Source organism: Bos javanicus, chromosome 2 (genome assembly GCF_032452875.1).
Source record: "Bos javanicus breed banteng chromosome 2, ARS-OSU_banteng_1.0, whole genome shotgun sequence".
NCBI classification, from domain to species: domain Eukaryota; kingdom Metazoa; phylum Chordata; class Mammalia; order Artiodactyla; family Bovidae; genus Bos; species Bos javanicus.
Window position 1 is genome coordinate 103,288,135 of NC_083869.1, and position 14,587 is coordinate 103,302,721.

The following is a 14,587-nucleotide window of genomic DNA, read 5'->3' on the forward strand; positions in this document are numbered from 1 at the left end:
TATACTCCAAGGCCAAGTTTGTCTGTTACTCCAGGTATCTCTTGAGTTCCTACTTTTACATTCCAGTCCCCTATGATGAAAAGGACATCTTTTTTGGGTGTTAGCTCTAGAAGGTCTTGTAGGTCTTCACAGAACTTCAGCTTCTTCAGCATCATGGCAAATAGATGGGGAAACAGTGCAAACATTGACAGACTTTATTTTGGGGGGCTCCAAAATCACTGTGGATGGTGAGTGCAGCCATGAACTTAAAAGACCCTTGCTCATTAGAAGAAAAGATATGACCAACCTAGACAGCATATTAAAAAGCAGAGACATTATTTTATCAAGAAACATCCATGGACAAAGGTCCATCTAGTCAAAAGCTATGGTGCTTCCAATAGTCATGTATGGATGTGAGAGTTGGACTATAAAGAAAACTGAGCACCAAAGGACTGACGCTTTTGAACTGTGGTGTTGGAAAAGACTCTTGAGAGTCCCTTGGACTACAAGGAGATCAAACCAGTTAATCCTAAAGGAAATCAGTCCTGAATATTCATTGGAAGGACTGATGCTGAAACTGAAGCTCCAATACTTTGGCTACCTGATGTTAAGAATTGACTCATTTGAAAAGACCTTGATGCTGGGAAAAACTTAAGGCAGGAGGAGAAGGGGATGACAGAGGATGAGATGATTGGATGGCATCACTGACTCTATGGACATGAGTTTGAGCAAGCTCTGGGAGTTGGTGATGGACAGGCATGCCTGGCATGCTGCAGTCCATGGGGTCGCAAAGAGTCGGACAAGACTGAATGACTGAACTGAGCTGAAGATTGATATAATTTCACTGACTTCTTACTATGCTTAAAGGAATAGTTAATTTCTTCCAGTTCAACATTAGTTTTTCCTGATCATTGTCCCTGTTGTTTTATGTCATTCAAGTCAACAAAATGAGTTTCCAGCTTTTACTTAATGCTACTAGGCATGCACCAATTTCTTCATAAGCATCAGACGTAAAAAAAATAAAATAAAATAACTCCTTTTGGTAACAATGCACAGATCTTATTTTATGTTCCTTAATAAAATGTATAGGAAAAAAATTAATAGAATTAAACTCCAAGCAAGAGACCGCCAACATTTTTAAAAAGTGAGGAAATCAGGTACAATATAAAAATTCAGGAAGAAATAAGTCAGACGTACCAAAAAGATAAAAATCAAAATACTGATTGGGGTAGGATTACTTAATGGATAACCAGATGGCTAACATTTATTGTATTCCTAATATGTGTTTCTTCATGTAACATATATTGTTTCTTGTTTTTATAACAGCTCTGCTGGGTGGAGACTTTTTCCTTATAACATGTAGTAACTTGGATAGACTATTTTGCATGTATTTGGAAAGCTTGTTTTGCATCTTTAGTCCCAAAACATTTTTCCAGCTTGCTTATGGGAAAATGAGGTCTATCATTAGTAACTTCTAGTGTGATTTTTAAAATCTCCTTTAAAAAACTAAAGTGGAACACCTTCTTTGAGATGTAACTAGATGAGTCTGAACTTTAAAAGGATCTATCAGAGAACTAAGACTGGAGAAGGAATTGGAAACCCACTCTAGTATTCATGCCTGGGAAATTCCATGGATATAGGAGCCTGGTGGGCCACAGTCCATGGGGTCACAAAGAGTCGGACATGACTGAGAGACTGAGTATTCATGCAGCATAGGACTAAGACATATTCTTAACTATCAAAATGCTTTAAAAATAAGCATTTATAAATCTGAAAAACAACTGCCCTGGGCTATTTAAAAGAGAAACATTATTTATTTACACTTTATAGATTAAAAAAGAGAGACACTGCCAGAGTCAATGACATGCCAGAGGCAGCCCAGTCAGTGGCCTTAAGGAATTCCTTCCCATGTCCAGTGGGATACTCCATTGGGAAGTCAAGACTTTGTTTTAAGTGCCCTATTCCACTCAAAGCTCCATTTTCCTACTTGCTGCAGTAACTGAAGTTTCGTATAGATGGTAGTAGAAGTATCCAGTAACCCTTAAAAGGAATGGTTGTAAATCAAGCTTTTCTTTCCTTTCCCCTCAGAATCATGTCATTTTTAATCTTTTCTGGACAAGTTCTAGGATGTCTGTTTTCCTATTAGTTAATTGAAGAATGAGAATTAGTTGATTGAAGATGAGAATTGTTTGGCTTATCATTAATTTTTGCTTCCTACATTAAGCTTGGTTTTATGGTGCCAATTTAGTCCAGGAAAAGGAAGATATCAATTACCTTGTCTAAATTTTTTTTGTTGTGCATATTTATATTCAAAAGCTCCAGTTAAAATTTATCTTCATTAGCTCTCCTTAGTCTCCCTCCCTTCACTTCTTGACAAAACAAATGAAAATTCAGGAGGGAATGATTTGATTTAGTTTCCCCCTAAAAAAAAAGTGAATTCAAAATAGTGGGCTGCTTTGGCATATATTATTTCTTTATAATTCATCAGACATGGGGGCAGTCCTAAGATGGCAGAGGAATAAGATGGGGAGACCACTTTCTCCCCCACAAATTCATCAAAAGATCATTTGAACGCTGAGCAAATACCACAAAACAACTTTTGAACGCTGGCGGAGGACACCAGGCACCCAGAAAGGCAGCCCATTATCTTCAAAAGGATGTAGGACAAAATATAAAAGATAAAAAGAAAGACAAAAAAGTTAGGGATGGAGACCTATCCCAGGAAGGGAGTCTTAAAAGAGAAGTTTCCAGTTTTTTAAGGAATCTCCACACTGTTCTCCATAGTGGCTGTACTAGTTTGCATTCCCACCAACAGTGTAAGAGGGTTCCCTTTTCTCCACACCCTCTCCAACATTTATTATTTGTAGACTTTTGGATCGCAGCCATTCTGACTGGTGTGAAATGGTACCTCATAGTGGTCTTGATTTGCATTTCTCTGATAATGAGTGATGTTGAGCATCTTTTCATGTGTTTGTTAGCCATCTGTATGTCTTCTTTGGAGAAATGTCTATTTAGTTCTTTGGCCCATTTTTTGATTGGGTCATTTATTTTTCTGGAGTTGAGCTGGAGGAGTTGCTTGTATATTTTTGAGATTAGTTGTTTGTCAGTTGCTTCATTTGCTATTATTTTCTCCCATTCTGAAGGCTGTCTTTTCACCTTGCTGATAGTTTCCTTTGATGTGCAGAAGCTTTTAAGGTTAATTAGGTCCCATTTGTTTATTTTTGCTTTTATTTCCGATATTCTGGGAGGTGGGTCATAGAGGATCCTGCTGTGATGTATGTCAGAGAGTGTTTTGCCTATGTTCTCCTCTAGGAGTTTTATAGTTTCTGGTCTTACGTTTAGATCTTTAATCCATTTTGAGTTTATTTTTGTGTATGGTGTTAGAAAGTGTTCTAGTTTCATTCTTTTACAAGTGGTTGACCAGTTTTCCCAGCACCACTTGTTAAAGAGATTGTCTTTAATCCATTGTATATTCTTGCCTCCTTTGTCAAAGATAAGGTGTCCATATGTGCGTGGATTTATCTCTGGGCTTTCTATTTTGTTCCATTGATCTATATTTCTGTCTTTGTGCCAGTACCATACTGTCTTGATAACTGTGGCTTTGTAGTAGAGCCTGAAGTCAGGTAGGTTGATTCCTCCAGTTCCATTCTTCTTTCTCAAGACCGCTTTGGCTATTCAAGGTTTTTTTGTAATTCCATACAAATTGTGAAATTATTTGTTCTAGCTCTGTGAAGAATACTGTTGGTAGCTTGATAGGGATTGCATTGAATCTATAGATTGCTTTGGGTAGTATACTCATTTTCACTATACTGATTCTTCCAATCCATGAACATGGTATATTTCTCCATCTATTAGCAGCAATCCCACTGCTGGGCATACACACTGAGGAAACCAGAAGGGAAAGAGACATGTGTACCCCAATGTTCATCGCAGCACTGTTTATAATAGCCAGGACATGGAAGCAACCTAGATGTCCATCAGCAGATGAATGGATAAGAAAGCTGTGGTACATATACACAATGGAGTATTACTCAGCCATTAAAAAGAATACATTTGAATCGGTTCTAATGAGGTGGATGAAACTGGAGCCTATTATACAGAGTGAAGTAAGCCAGAAGGAAAAACACCAATACAGTATACTAACGCATATATATGGAATTTAGAAAGATGCTAACAATAACCCTGTGTACAAGACAGCAAAAGTGACGCTGATGTATGGAACAGTCTTATGGAATCTGTGGGAGAGGGAGAGGGTGGGAAGATTTGGGAGAATGGCATTGAAACATGTAAAATATCATGTATGAAACGAGATGCCAGTCCAGGTTCAATGCACGATACTGGATGCTTGGGGCTAGCGCACTGGGACGACCCAAAGGGATGGTATGGGGAGGGAGGAGGGTTCAGGATGGGGAACACATGTATACATGTGATGGATTCATTTTGATATTTGGAAAAACTAATACAATTATGTAAAGTTTAAAAATAAAATAAAATTAAAATATCATCAAAAAATAAATAAATAAATAAATAAAAGAGAAGTTTCCAAACACCAGGAAATGGGTCTGTGGGGAATTTGGAAATCTCAGAGAGCAGCATAACCTGGAGAAAAAAAATAATAAAACCCACAGATGGCACGCCTAATTGCAACTCCCAGCAGAGAAGTAGCCCAGATGCTTGCTTCCGCCACCAGCAAGCGGGGGCTGAACAGGGAGGCATGGGCTGCATTCAAATATGAAGGAGAAATCAAAATTTTACAGACAAGCAAAAGCTCAGAGTATTCAGCACCACCAAACCAGCTCTTCAACAAATGCTAAAGGATCTTCTCTAGACAGGAAACACAGAAAAGGTTTATAAACTCGAACCCAAAACAACAAAGTAAATGGCAATGGGATCATATTTATCAATATTTACCTTACATGTAAATGGGTTGAATGCCCCAACCAAAAGACAAAGACTGGATGAATGGATACAAAAACAAGACCCCTATATATACTGTCTACAAGAGACCCATCTCAAACCTAGGGACACATACAGACTGAAAGTGAAGGGCTGGAAAAAGATATTTCATGCAAATGGAGAACAAAAGAAAGCAAGAGCAGCAATACTCATATCAGATAAAATAGATTTTGAAAAAAAGGCCATGAAAAGTGACAAAGAAGGGAACTACATAATGATCAAAGGATCAATCCAAGAAGAAGATATAGCAATTATAAATATATATGCACCCAACATAGGAGCACCGTAATATGTAAGGTAAATGCTAAAAATATGAAAGGGGAAATTAACAATAACACAATAAAAGAGGGAGACTTCAATACCCCATTCACACCTATCGATAGGTCAACTAAACAGAAAATTAGCAAGAAAACACAAACTCTAGATGATACAATGGACGAGTTAGACCTAATTGATATCTATAGGACATTTCACTCTAAAACAATGAATTTCACCTTCTTCTCAAGTGCACATGGAACCTTCTCCAGGATAGATCACATCCTGGGCCATAAATCTAGCCTTGGTAAATTCAAAAAAACTGAAATCATCTCAAGTATTTTTTCTGATCACAATGCAGTAAGATTAGATGTCAACTAAAGGAAAAAAAAAACTATTAAAAATACAAACATATTGAGGCTAAACAACACACTTCTGAATAACCAACAAATCACAGAGTAAATCAAAAAAGAAATCAAAATATGCATAGAAATGAATGAAAATGAAAACATGACAACCTAAAACCCTTGGGATTCAGTAAAAGCAGTGCTAAAGGGGAAGGTTCATAGCAATACAAGCCTACCTCAGGAAAAAAGGAGAGAAATCAAACAAATAACCTAACTCTATGCTTAAAGCAACTAGAAAAGGAAGAAATGAAGAACCCCAGAGTTAGTAAAAGGAAAGAAATCACAAAAATTAGGGCAGAAATAAATGCAAAAGAAACAAAAGAGACCATAGCAAAAAATCAACAAAGCTAAAATCTGGTTCCTCAAGAAGATCAAGAAACAAAGGGAGAAGAATCAAATCAACAAAATTAGAAATGAAAATGGAGAAATCACAACAGACAACACAGAAATACAAAGGATCATAAGTGACTACTATCAGCAACTATATGCCAATAAAATGGACAACTTGGAAGAAACGGACAAATTCTTAGAAAAGTATAACTTTCCAAAACTGAACCAGGAAGAAATAGAAAATTTTAACAGACTGATCACAAGCACAGAAATCAAAACCATAATCAGAAATCTTCCAACAAACAAAAGCCCAGGACCAGATGGCTTCACAGCTGAATTCTACCAAAAATTTAGAGAAAAGCTAACACCTGTCCTACTCAAACTCTTCCAGAAAATTGCAGAGGAAGGTAAACTTCCAAACTCATTCTATGAGGCCACCATCACCCTAATACCAAAACCAGACAAAGATGCCACAAAAAAAGAAAACTACAGGCCAATATCACTGATGAGCATAGATGTAAAAATCCTTAACAAAATTCTAGCAAACAGAATGCAACAACATATTAAAAAGATCATACATCATGACCAAGTGGGCTTTATCCCAGGGATGCAAGGATTCTTCAATATCCACAAATCAATCAATGTGATAAACCACATTAACAAATTAAAAGATAAAAACCAAATTATTATCACAATAGATACAGAGAAAGCCTTTGACAAAATTTGACATTCATTTACGATAAAAACCCTCCAGAAAGCAGGCATAGAAGGAACATACCTCAACATAATAAAAGCCATATATGATAAGCCCACAGCAAAAATTATCCTCAATGGTGAAAAACTGAAAGCATTTCCCTTAAAGTTAGGAACGAGACAAGGATGCCCACTCTCACCACTACTGCTCAACATAGTTTTGGAAGTTTTAGCCACAGCAATCAGAGCAGAAAAAGAAATAAAAAGAATCCAGATTGGAAAAGAAGAAGTAAAACTCTCACTGTTTGCTGATGACATGATCCTCTACATAGAAAACCCTAAAGACTCCACCAGAAAATTACTAGAGCTAATCAATGAATACAGTAAAGTTACAGGATATAAAATTAACACAGAGAAATCCCTTGCATTCCTATACACTAACAATGAGAAAACAGAAAGAGAAATTAAGGAAACAATTCCATTCACCATTGCAATGAAAAGAATAAAACACTTAGGAATAAATCTACCTAAAGAAACAAAAGACCTATATTTAGAAAACTATAACACCCCACTCCAGTACTCTTGCTTGGAAAATCCCATGGACGGAGGAGCCTGCAAGGCTGCAGTCCATGGGGTCGCTGAGGGTCGGACACGACTGAGCGACTTCACTTTCACTTTTCACTTTCATGCATTGGAGAAGGAAATGGCAACCCACTCCAGTGTTCTTGTCTGGAGAATCCCAGGGACGGGGAGCCTGGTGGGCTGCCGTCTCTGGGGTCGCACAGAGTCAGACACGACTGAAATGACTTAGTAGTAGTAGTATAAAGCACTGATGAAAGAAATCAAAGAGGACACAAATAGATGGAGAAATATACCATGTTCATGGATCAGAAGAATCAGTATAGTGAAAATGAGTATACTACCCAAAGCAATCTATAGATTCAATGCAATCCCTATCAAGCTACCAACAGTATTTTTTTAGAGAATTAGAACAAATAATTTCACAATTTGTATGGAATTACAAAAAACCACGAATAGCCAAAGCAATCTTGAGAAAGAAGAATGGAACTGGAGGAATAACCTGCCTGACTTCAGGCTATACTACAAAGCAACTGTCATCAAGACAGTATGGTACTGGCACAAAGACAGAAGCATAGATCAATGGAACAAAATAGAAAACTGAGAGATAAATCAACGCACCTATGGACACCTTATCTTTGACAAAGGAGGCAACAATATACAATGGAGAAAAGAAAATCTCTTTAACAAGTGGTGCTGGGAAAACTGGTCAACCGCTTGTAAAAGAATGAAACTAGAACACTCTCTATCACCATACACAAAAATAAACTCAAAATGGATTAAAGATCTAAATGTAAGAGCAGAAATTATAAAACTCCTAGAGGAAAACATCGGCAAAACACTCTCTGACATAAATCATAGCAGGATTCTCTATGACCCTCCTCCCAGAGTAACAGAAATAAAAGCAAAAATAAACAAATGTGACCTAATTAAACTTAAAAGCTTTTGCACAATGAAGGAAACTATAAGCAAGGTGAAAAGACAGCCTTCAGGATGGGAGAAAATAATAGCAAGTGAAGCAACTGACAAAGAATTAATCTCAAAAATATACAAGCAACTCCTGCAGCTCAATTTCAGAAAAATAAGCGACCCAATCAAAAAATGTGCCAAAGAACTAAACAGACATTTCTCCAAAGAAGACATACAAATGGATAACAAACACATGAAAAGATGCTCAACATCACTCATTACCAGAGAAATGCAAATCAAAACCACAATGAGGTACCATCTCACAGTGGTCAGAATGGCTGCTATCAAAAAGTCTACAAACAATAAATGCTGGAGAAGGTGCAGAGAAAAAGGAACTGTCTTACACTGTTGGTGGGAATGCAAACTAGTACAGCCACTATGGAGAACAGTGTGGAGATTCCTTAAAAAACTGGAAATAGAACTGCCATATGACCCAGCAATCCCACTGCTGGGCATACACACTGAGGACACCAGAATTGAAAGAGACACATGTACCCCACCCAATGTTCATCACAGCACCATTTACAATAGCCAGGACATGAAGCAACCTAGATGTCCATTGGCAAACAAATGGATAAGAAAGTTGTAGTACATATACACAATGGAATATTACTCAGCTATTAAAAAGAATGTATTTGAATCAGTTCTAATGAGGTGGATGAAACTGTAGCCTATTATACAGAGCAAAGTAAGTCAGAAAGAAAAACACCAATTCAGTATATTAATGCATATATGTGGAATTTAGAAAGATGGTAACAATGACCCTATGTGCAAGACAGCAAAAGAGACACAGATGTAAGGAACAGACTGTTGGACTCTGTGGGAGAAGGTGAGGGTGGGATGATTTGAGAGAATAGCATTAAAACATTTCTATTATCATGTATATTATCATATGTGAAATAGATCACCAGTCCAGGTTCGATACATGAGGCAGGGTGCTCAGGGCTGGTGCATTGAGATGACCCTGAAGGATGTGATGGGGAGGGAGGAGGGAGAAAGGGTCAGGATGGGGAATACATGTACACCCATGGCTGCTTCATCTGAATGTATGGCAAAAACCAGCACAATATTGTAAAGTAATTAGCCTCCAATTAAAATAAAAATAATAAAAAATTTAAAAAAACTAAAAAAATCAGAGTGCTAATATATAACAATATAATAATTTTAAAAAATTAAAAATAAATAAAAATATGCATTTATCTTGGACTGTAAGGAGATCAAACCAGTCAATCCTAAAGAACATCAAGCCTGAATATTCATTGGAAGGACTTATGTGACCCTGTGGACTGTAGCCCACCAGGCTCCTCTGTCTATGGGATTCTCTAGGCAAGAATACTGGAGTGGGTTGCCATTTCCTTCTCCAGGGGATCTTCCCAACCCAGGGATCGAACCCAGGTCTCCCGCATTGCAGGCAGACACTTTAACCTCTGAGCCATGAGGGAAGTCCAAAATAAATAAAAATATGCATTTATCTTGGACTGTAAGGAGATCAAACCAGTCAATCCTAAAGAACATCAAGCCTGAATATTCATTGGAAGGACTGATGCTGAAACTGAAGCTCCAGTACTTTGAATACCTGATGTGAAGAGCTGACTCAGTGGAAAAGATCTTGATGCTGGGAAAGATTGAGGGCAGGAGGAAAAGGAGCAGCAGAGGATGAGATGGTTGGATGGTATCACTGACTCGACGGACATGAGTTTGAGCAAACTCTGGGATAGTGAAGGACAGGGAAGCCTGGCATGGTATTGCAAAATCAGATACAACTTACTGACTGAACAACATTTAATACATTTAAATACATTAATACAACTTAATAAAGGAAATAAGTCCTGAATATTCATTGGAAGGACTGATGTTGAAGCTGAAACTCCAATACTTTGGCCACCTGATGCAAAGAACTGACTCATTGGAAAAGACTCTGATGCTGGGAAAGACTGAAGGCAGGAGGAGAAGGGGACAACAGAGGATGAGATGGTTGGATGGCATCACCGACTCAATGGACATGAGTTTGAGTAAGCTCCAGGAATTGGTGATGGACAGGGAAGCCTGGAGTGCTGCAGTCCATGTGGTTGCAAAGAGTCAGACATGACTGAGCAACTGAACTGAACTGAATACATTTTAATGTTAACTTAATGTTCAATTTAATATTTAAAAAATACATTTAAGTGTATGTATGTTTGTATATATATATTATCATTTATTAAATAGTATTTTGAAAATATATTTGTGTGTTTACGTATTACATACACACACAACACACATGTCTTTAGGAGAGCCCAAGAGAATGCAAGAGGGGATATTGACACAGGGAGTTTCAGAATGGAGTTTTGTCCCTCCATGAAATCAGTAGAGGAACTTGAAGTTTCTAACACAAAGTCAGTGTCAAAAAGGCCCTGAATACATTTCCGTTACTAGACGACTGGAACTGTCCTCATTATGAGTCTTACACAAGTTATGTAGACCTCAGATAAAGATAATAATCCCTTTTAACAAGTACACATGCAGATAGGTATTATGCTTAAATAACATTTTAATGCTGTCTTTTCTGAGCAGGTTTCCCACCTTCAGGATAAAGTCTAAACTTCAGCATTGAGTAAAACTCCTGCAAGCCCCCACCCTCTACTAACTTCCAACTGCAGGGTGGCTCTCCCACCAACTAAGATAAATAGTTTTGTTTCTATTTTGCGATAAGACTTTATAATTGTGCCATAGAGTTTACAGGAATATAGGCCCAAGGAAGTTAATATTCCTTGTTCAACCGTTTGCCTTCTTTCTCTTCACTGTGTCTAGCCTGAAGGTCTTAAGGCTGATGAACTGAGGGGAAATAAGGATCAATGACCCATGAAGAGTCAAGATGAGGCTTGCACATACACGCCAGGTCTGTTTGTTCCACACACAAGCCCCTTGCTAACCACCAATCCTGTAGTTCTTAGAATATATGATCAGTTATATGTCCCTGAAGAGTTGGCTCAAGAGGGTGTCTTTTTCAGGTGGCACCAGTAGTAAAGAACCCACCTGCTAATGCAGGAGACACAAGAAATGTGGTTTTGATCCCCGGGTTGGGAAGAGCCTCTGGAAAAGGAAATGGCCACCCACTCAATTATTCTTGCCTGGAGAACCGATGGACAGAGGAGCCTGGTAGGCTACAGTTCACAGGACAACAAAGAGTCAGACAGGACTGAAGCAACTTAGCACACACACAACATGTAACTATTTGTAACTCTTATGTGTTTTAATGCTCTTTAGCTTTAAAAGCACATTTACAAATAACATCACATTTGAGCCTCCTTCACATGACTACGGAAGCTAAACATCATTTCCCCTTTTATGGATTGGGTGCTAAAAGCTCAGTGGCATTTGTAAGTAAACAAAGTAGTAACTTAAGACTGCAAGTTGTGTTTCCAAATCTCACACTCTTTCCCCATATCATTTACATTGTGTAAATGTAAATGGACATTGTTGAAAGCTGATCAAAGTATAGAACAACCCATCTCTAATTAAATCTCTTTCTAACTTGCCTATTATTATAGGCATTTCTCTAGATATGTGTGCTTTTAAACCAGATTAATGGATTATGTGACTGAGACACTGGGTATCTGACATATCCACAGGGATTACTGCCTGTTAGTCATTAACATAGGCTCCCCTGGTGGCTCAGATGGTTAACATGTAGAGTCACCTACCAGAGAACAGGTCTCTGTGGCAATGAATAGTGCAAAGTGAAAGTTTGACAGAAAAAGGAGGCTGGGAACTATCTTAAGCATGAGACTGTCCCTAAATAGGACATTAGAATTATAGCTCTAGAGTCAATACAGAAGTGTCAGAGAGGCCTGGAATGATTCATGGAAGCTAGGGAGAGAGGCTGGGAGTGTCCCATGGTCTGAAAAGACTAATTGTCTTTGGGAATCAAAAGCAATTATATGTCAAAGTCCCTTTACACTGGAAGTCCCTTTGGGTAAGTGTAATACAGGCTTTCATTATTTCTCTAGAGTGTGCTAAGTAGAAGTCCTATATATGCTAAAGCTGAGACTCCAGTATTTGGCCACCTCATGCAAAGAGTTGATTCATCGGAAAAGACCCTGATGCTGGGAGGAATTGCGGGCAGGAGGAGAAGGGGACGACAGAGGATGAGATGGCTGGATGGCATCACTGACTCAATGGACATGAGTCTCAGTGAACTCCGGGAGTTGGTAATGGACAGGGAGGCCTGGCGTGCTGCGATTCATGGGGTCACAAAGAGTCGGACACGACTGAGCGACTGATCTGATCTGATCTGATCTGATACTTTACCAATCTTGGTGCTTTCTTGAGGACAAGGAGGTTGAAACCCACAGGTCAGATGGGTATACTGAGACAGAGAAGTGGCATGTCAAAGTGGTTTAGAATATGTATTCAATCTAGTGACTAGGTAAATGGGATTTCATGCTGAATGCCTTAGTTTTAACTGTGATGCATATTTTCCCCTTAAACCATTATTTCAAAATGGAAATATTTTTGGTATAACTTGGTCTTTATGATTTTCATGTTTACTATTATGGAGTTTCTCTTTTTACAGTTTATTTTTCTTATAAAGAATATTTTCAATCTGTACCTAAAACATCAATATGTACCTTACATATGAATCACAGCTTATGCTTACAGACAGCATTCTTTCAGACACCATAAAATGTGATAACCCTTTATTTATTAAATGTCAATCTGAGCCACAACTATATAGTTTATTGTCTTACTACTCAAACAAAATGGTTGCAGTTGTCTTCCTGTAATTCTTTAAAATAAAAAATGGAAAATTAGAGAAGGAACTACAAATGCTAAGGTCAAAGACAGTCTTCTGCTGATCTGAAATGGCTGCAAGATTAAAGCTTTTCAACTACCAAGGCCAAATTAAAATCTTTAACCCTCAAAAGAGGGAGCTTGGCCAAAAACTTTTCATAACTGTTATTCCAACTGCATAAAGAGAAATGTGCCAATCCAGGAATGCATGGATAGTTACAACTCTCCATGAAGGTCAGTTTGCCCTCCTGGGAAAGTTTTATGTGTATACATGCCATATATAGATAGGATGGCTAGAGTAGGAGCTCAAAACTTATATGGACAAATGAACAATACAGTGTTTGGTGTCTATAGAAGAATCTAATGCTGTGATATCCACACTTGATTTACAATGAGCTCTCTGAATTTCAGATGTGCTAGACTTTCACTGCTGTGAATACTAACTGAAATGAAGTGAACCAGATCAAGATTTCAAAATCTGTTTGGCAACAGGTTATAATGAGGATTTGTATGGCGCTAGCTCCAGTTTCATCACTGCGTGACTTTAGCTCATTTGATTTCACCTCCTCTTTTCTTCGGGGACAAAAAGGAGGCAACAGCATATACCTTGAGTGATATTGTTAAGATCAAATGAGATGTTGTATGTAAAAGCTCATCCATAGTCCTGGGCACAATGAATGTGAATTCCTCATACATAAATATTTTTTATAATGGGATTTACTTCAGCAAAACCTGGCCTAAGCTAATTTGCTTTTATATGGAGCAATTCTGTCTTCTTCCTTTTAATACTAAATACACAAGCATAAGTTTCTCCCTCTGTTTCTCCCTTCTATAACTATTCATTCTATAGATAGTTTAGCACTTGTTAGAGTGCCTGCTGGGCACAGTTACTAGGAAGGGTGAAATCAGAAGGGAGGAGGAAGGGCAGAAATGTCTAACGAAGCGTCGTTCTGCTTCCACAAGGAAATTCAAGCACGTAAGCACTTGGAGAATCAAGAAATATGTAACTGACAAACCTCAAGTGTAAGCGAAAAAAAATATGTAATTTTAATATTAATATAAAACATAAAAGATAATAATGGTGGCAGAAGAATCAGGACACCAGGATTAAAGACAAGACAAGTGACAGTAAAACAGGGAGAGAGTGAGGAATGGGGGAGATTTAAGCTATGAAAGGAGAGCATTTGTTCAGCTAACCTACCCTTCTGGTCAGAGCCCAGTGCTGTCAGCAGTACGCCAGCGCTGGTCCACTGACAGTGCACCATTTTTAGGAGGAGGCTGGCAAAAACCATTGCGTCTGATCAAAGGATCCAAAAGTTAATGGACACATACCGCCTATATTTTAAAATACATCAGGATACAGTATGTTGCGTGTTCATTAATTTTAACCTAGCAACTATCTTTAACTTTTGAAGTTAATTCAAACCTAAAATCCAGAAGCTACTAGTTAACGTTTGAAGTTCCCAAATCAGGAATACACAGCCTTTGGGTATTTAAATCTAAATGAAAAACTTTAGGAGGACCTGAGCCAAGGTGGCATTTTGCAAGGGCAATGCTTCTCTGGCCTTAACTTCAGTCAGTCCTAGAAAGTGTCAGGAAATATAAGGGACATCAGAAGTACATTTTCATCAACGTAATGAATGCTC

At 38.0% G+C, this 14,587-nt stretch overlaps 1 protein-coding gene across 1 annotated transcript in view; it reads right to left on the minus strand.

The window, feature by feature from the left end:
- The window catches only part of ABCA12 (ATP binding cassette subfamily A member 12), a 168,665-nt gene extending 154,432 nt beyond the window's left edge, over window positions 1–14,233 (minus strand). The window contains exon 1 of the mRNA XM_061431073.1: window positions 14,143–14,233. Coding sequence (XP_061287057.1) covers window positions 14,143–14,233 — 91 coding nt within the window. The remainder of the gene's footprint in view (window positions 1–14,142) is intronic.
- Between the last annotated feature and the right edge of the window lie 354 nt (window positions 14,234–14,587).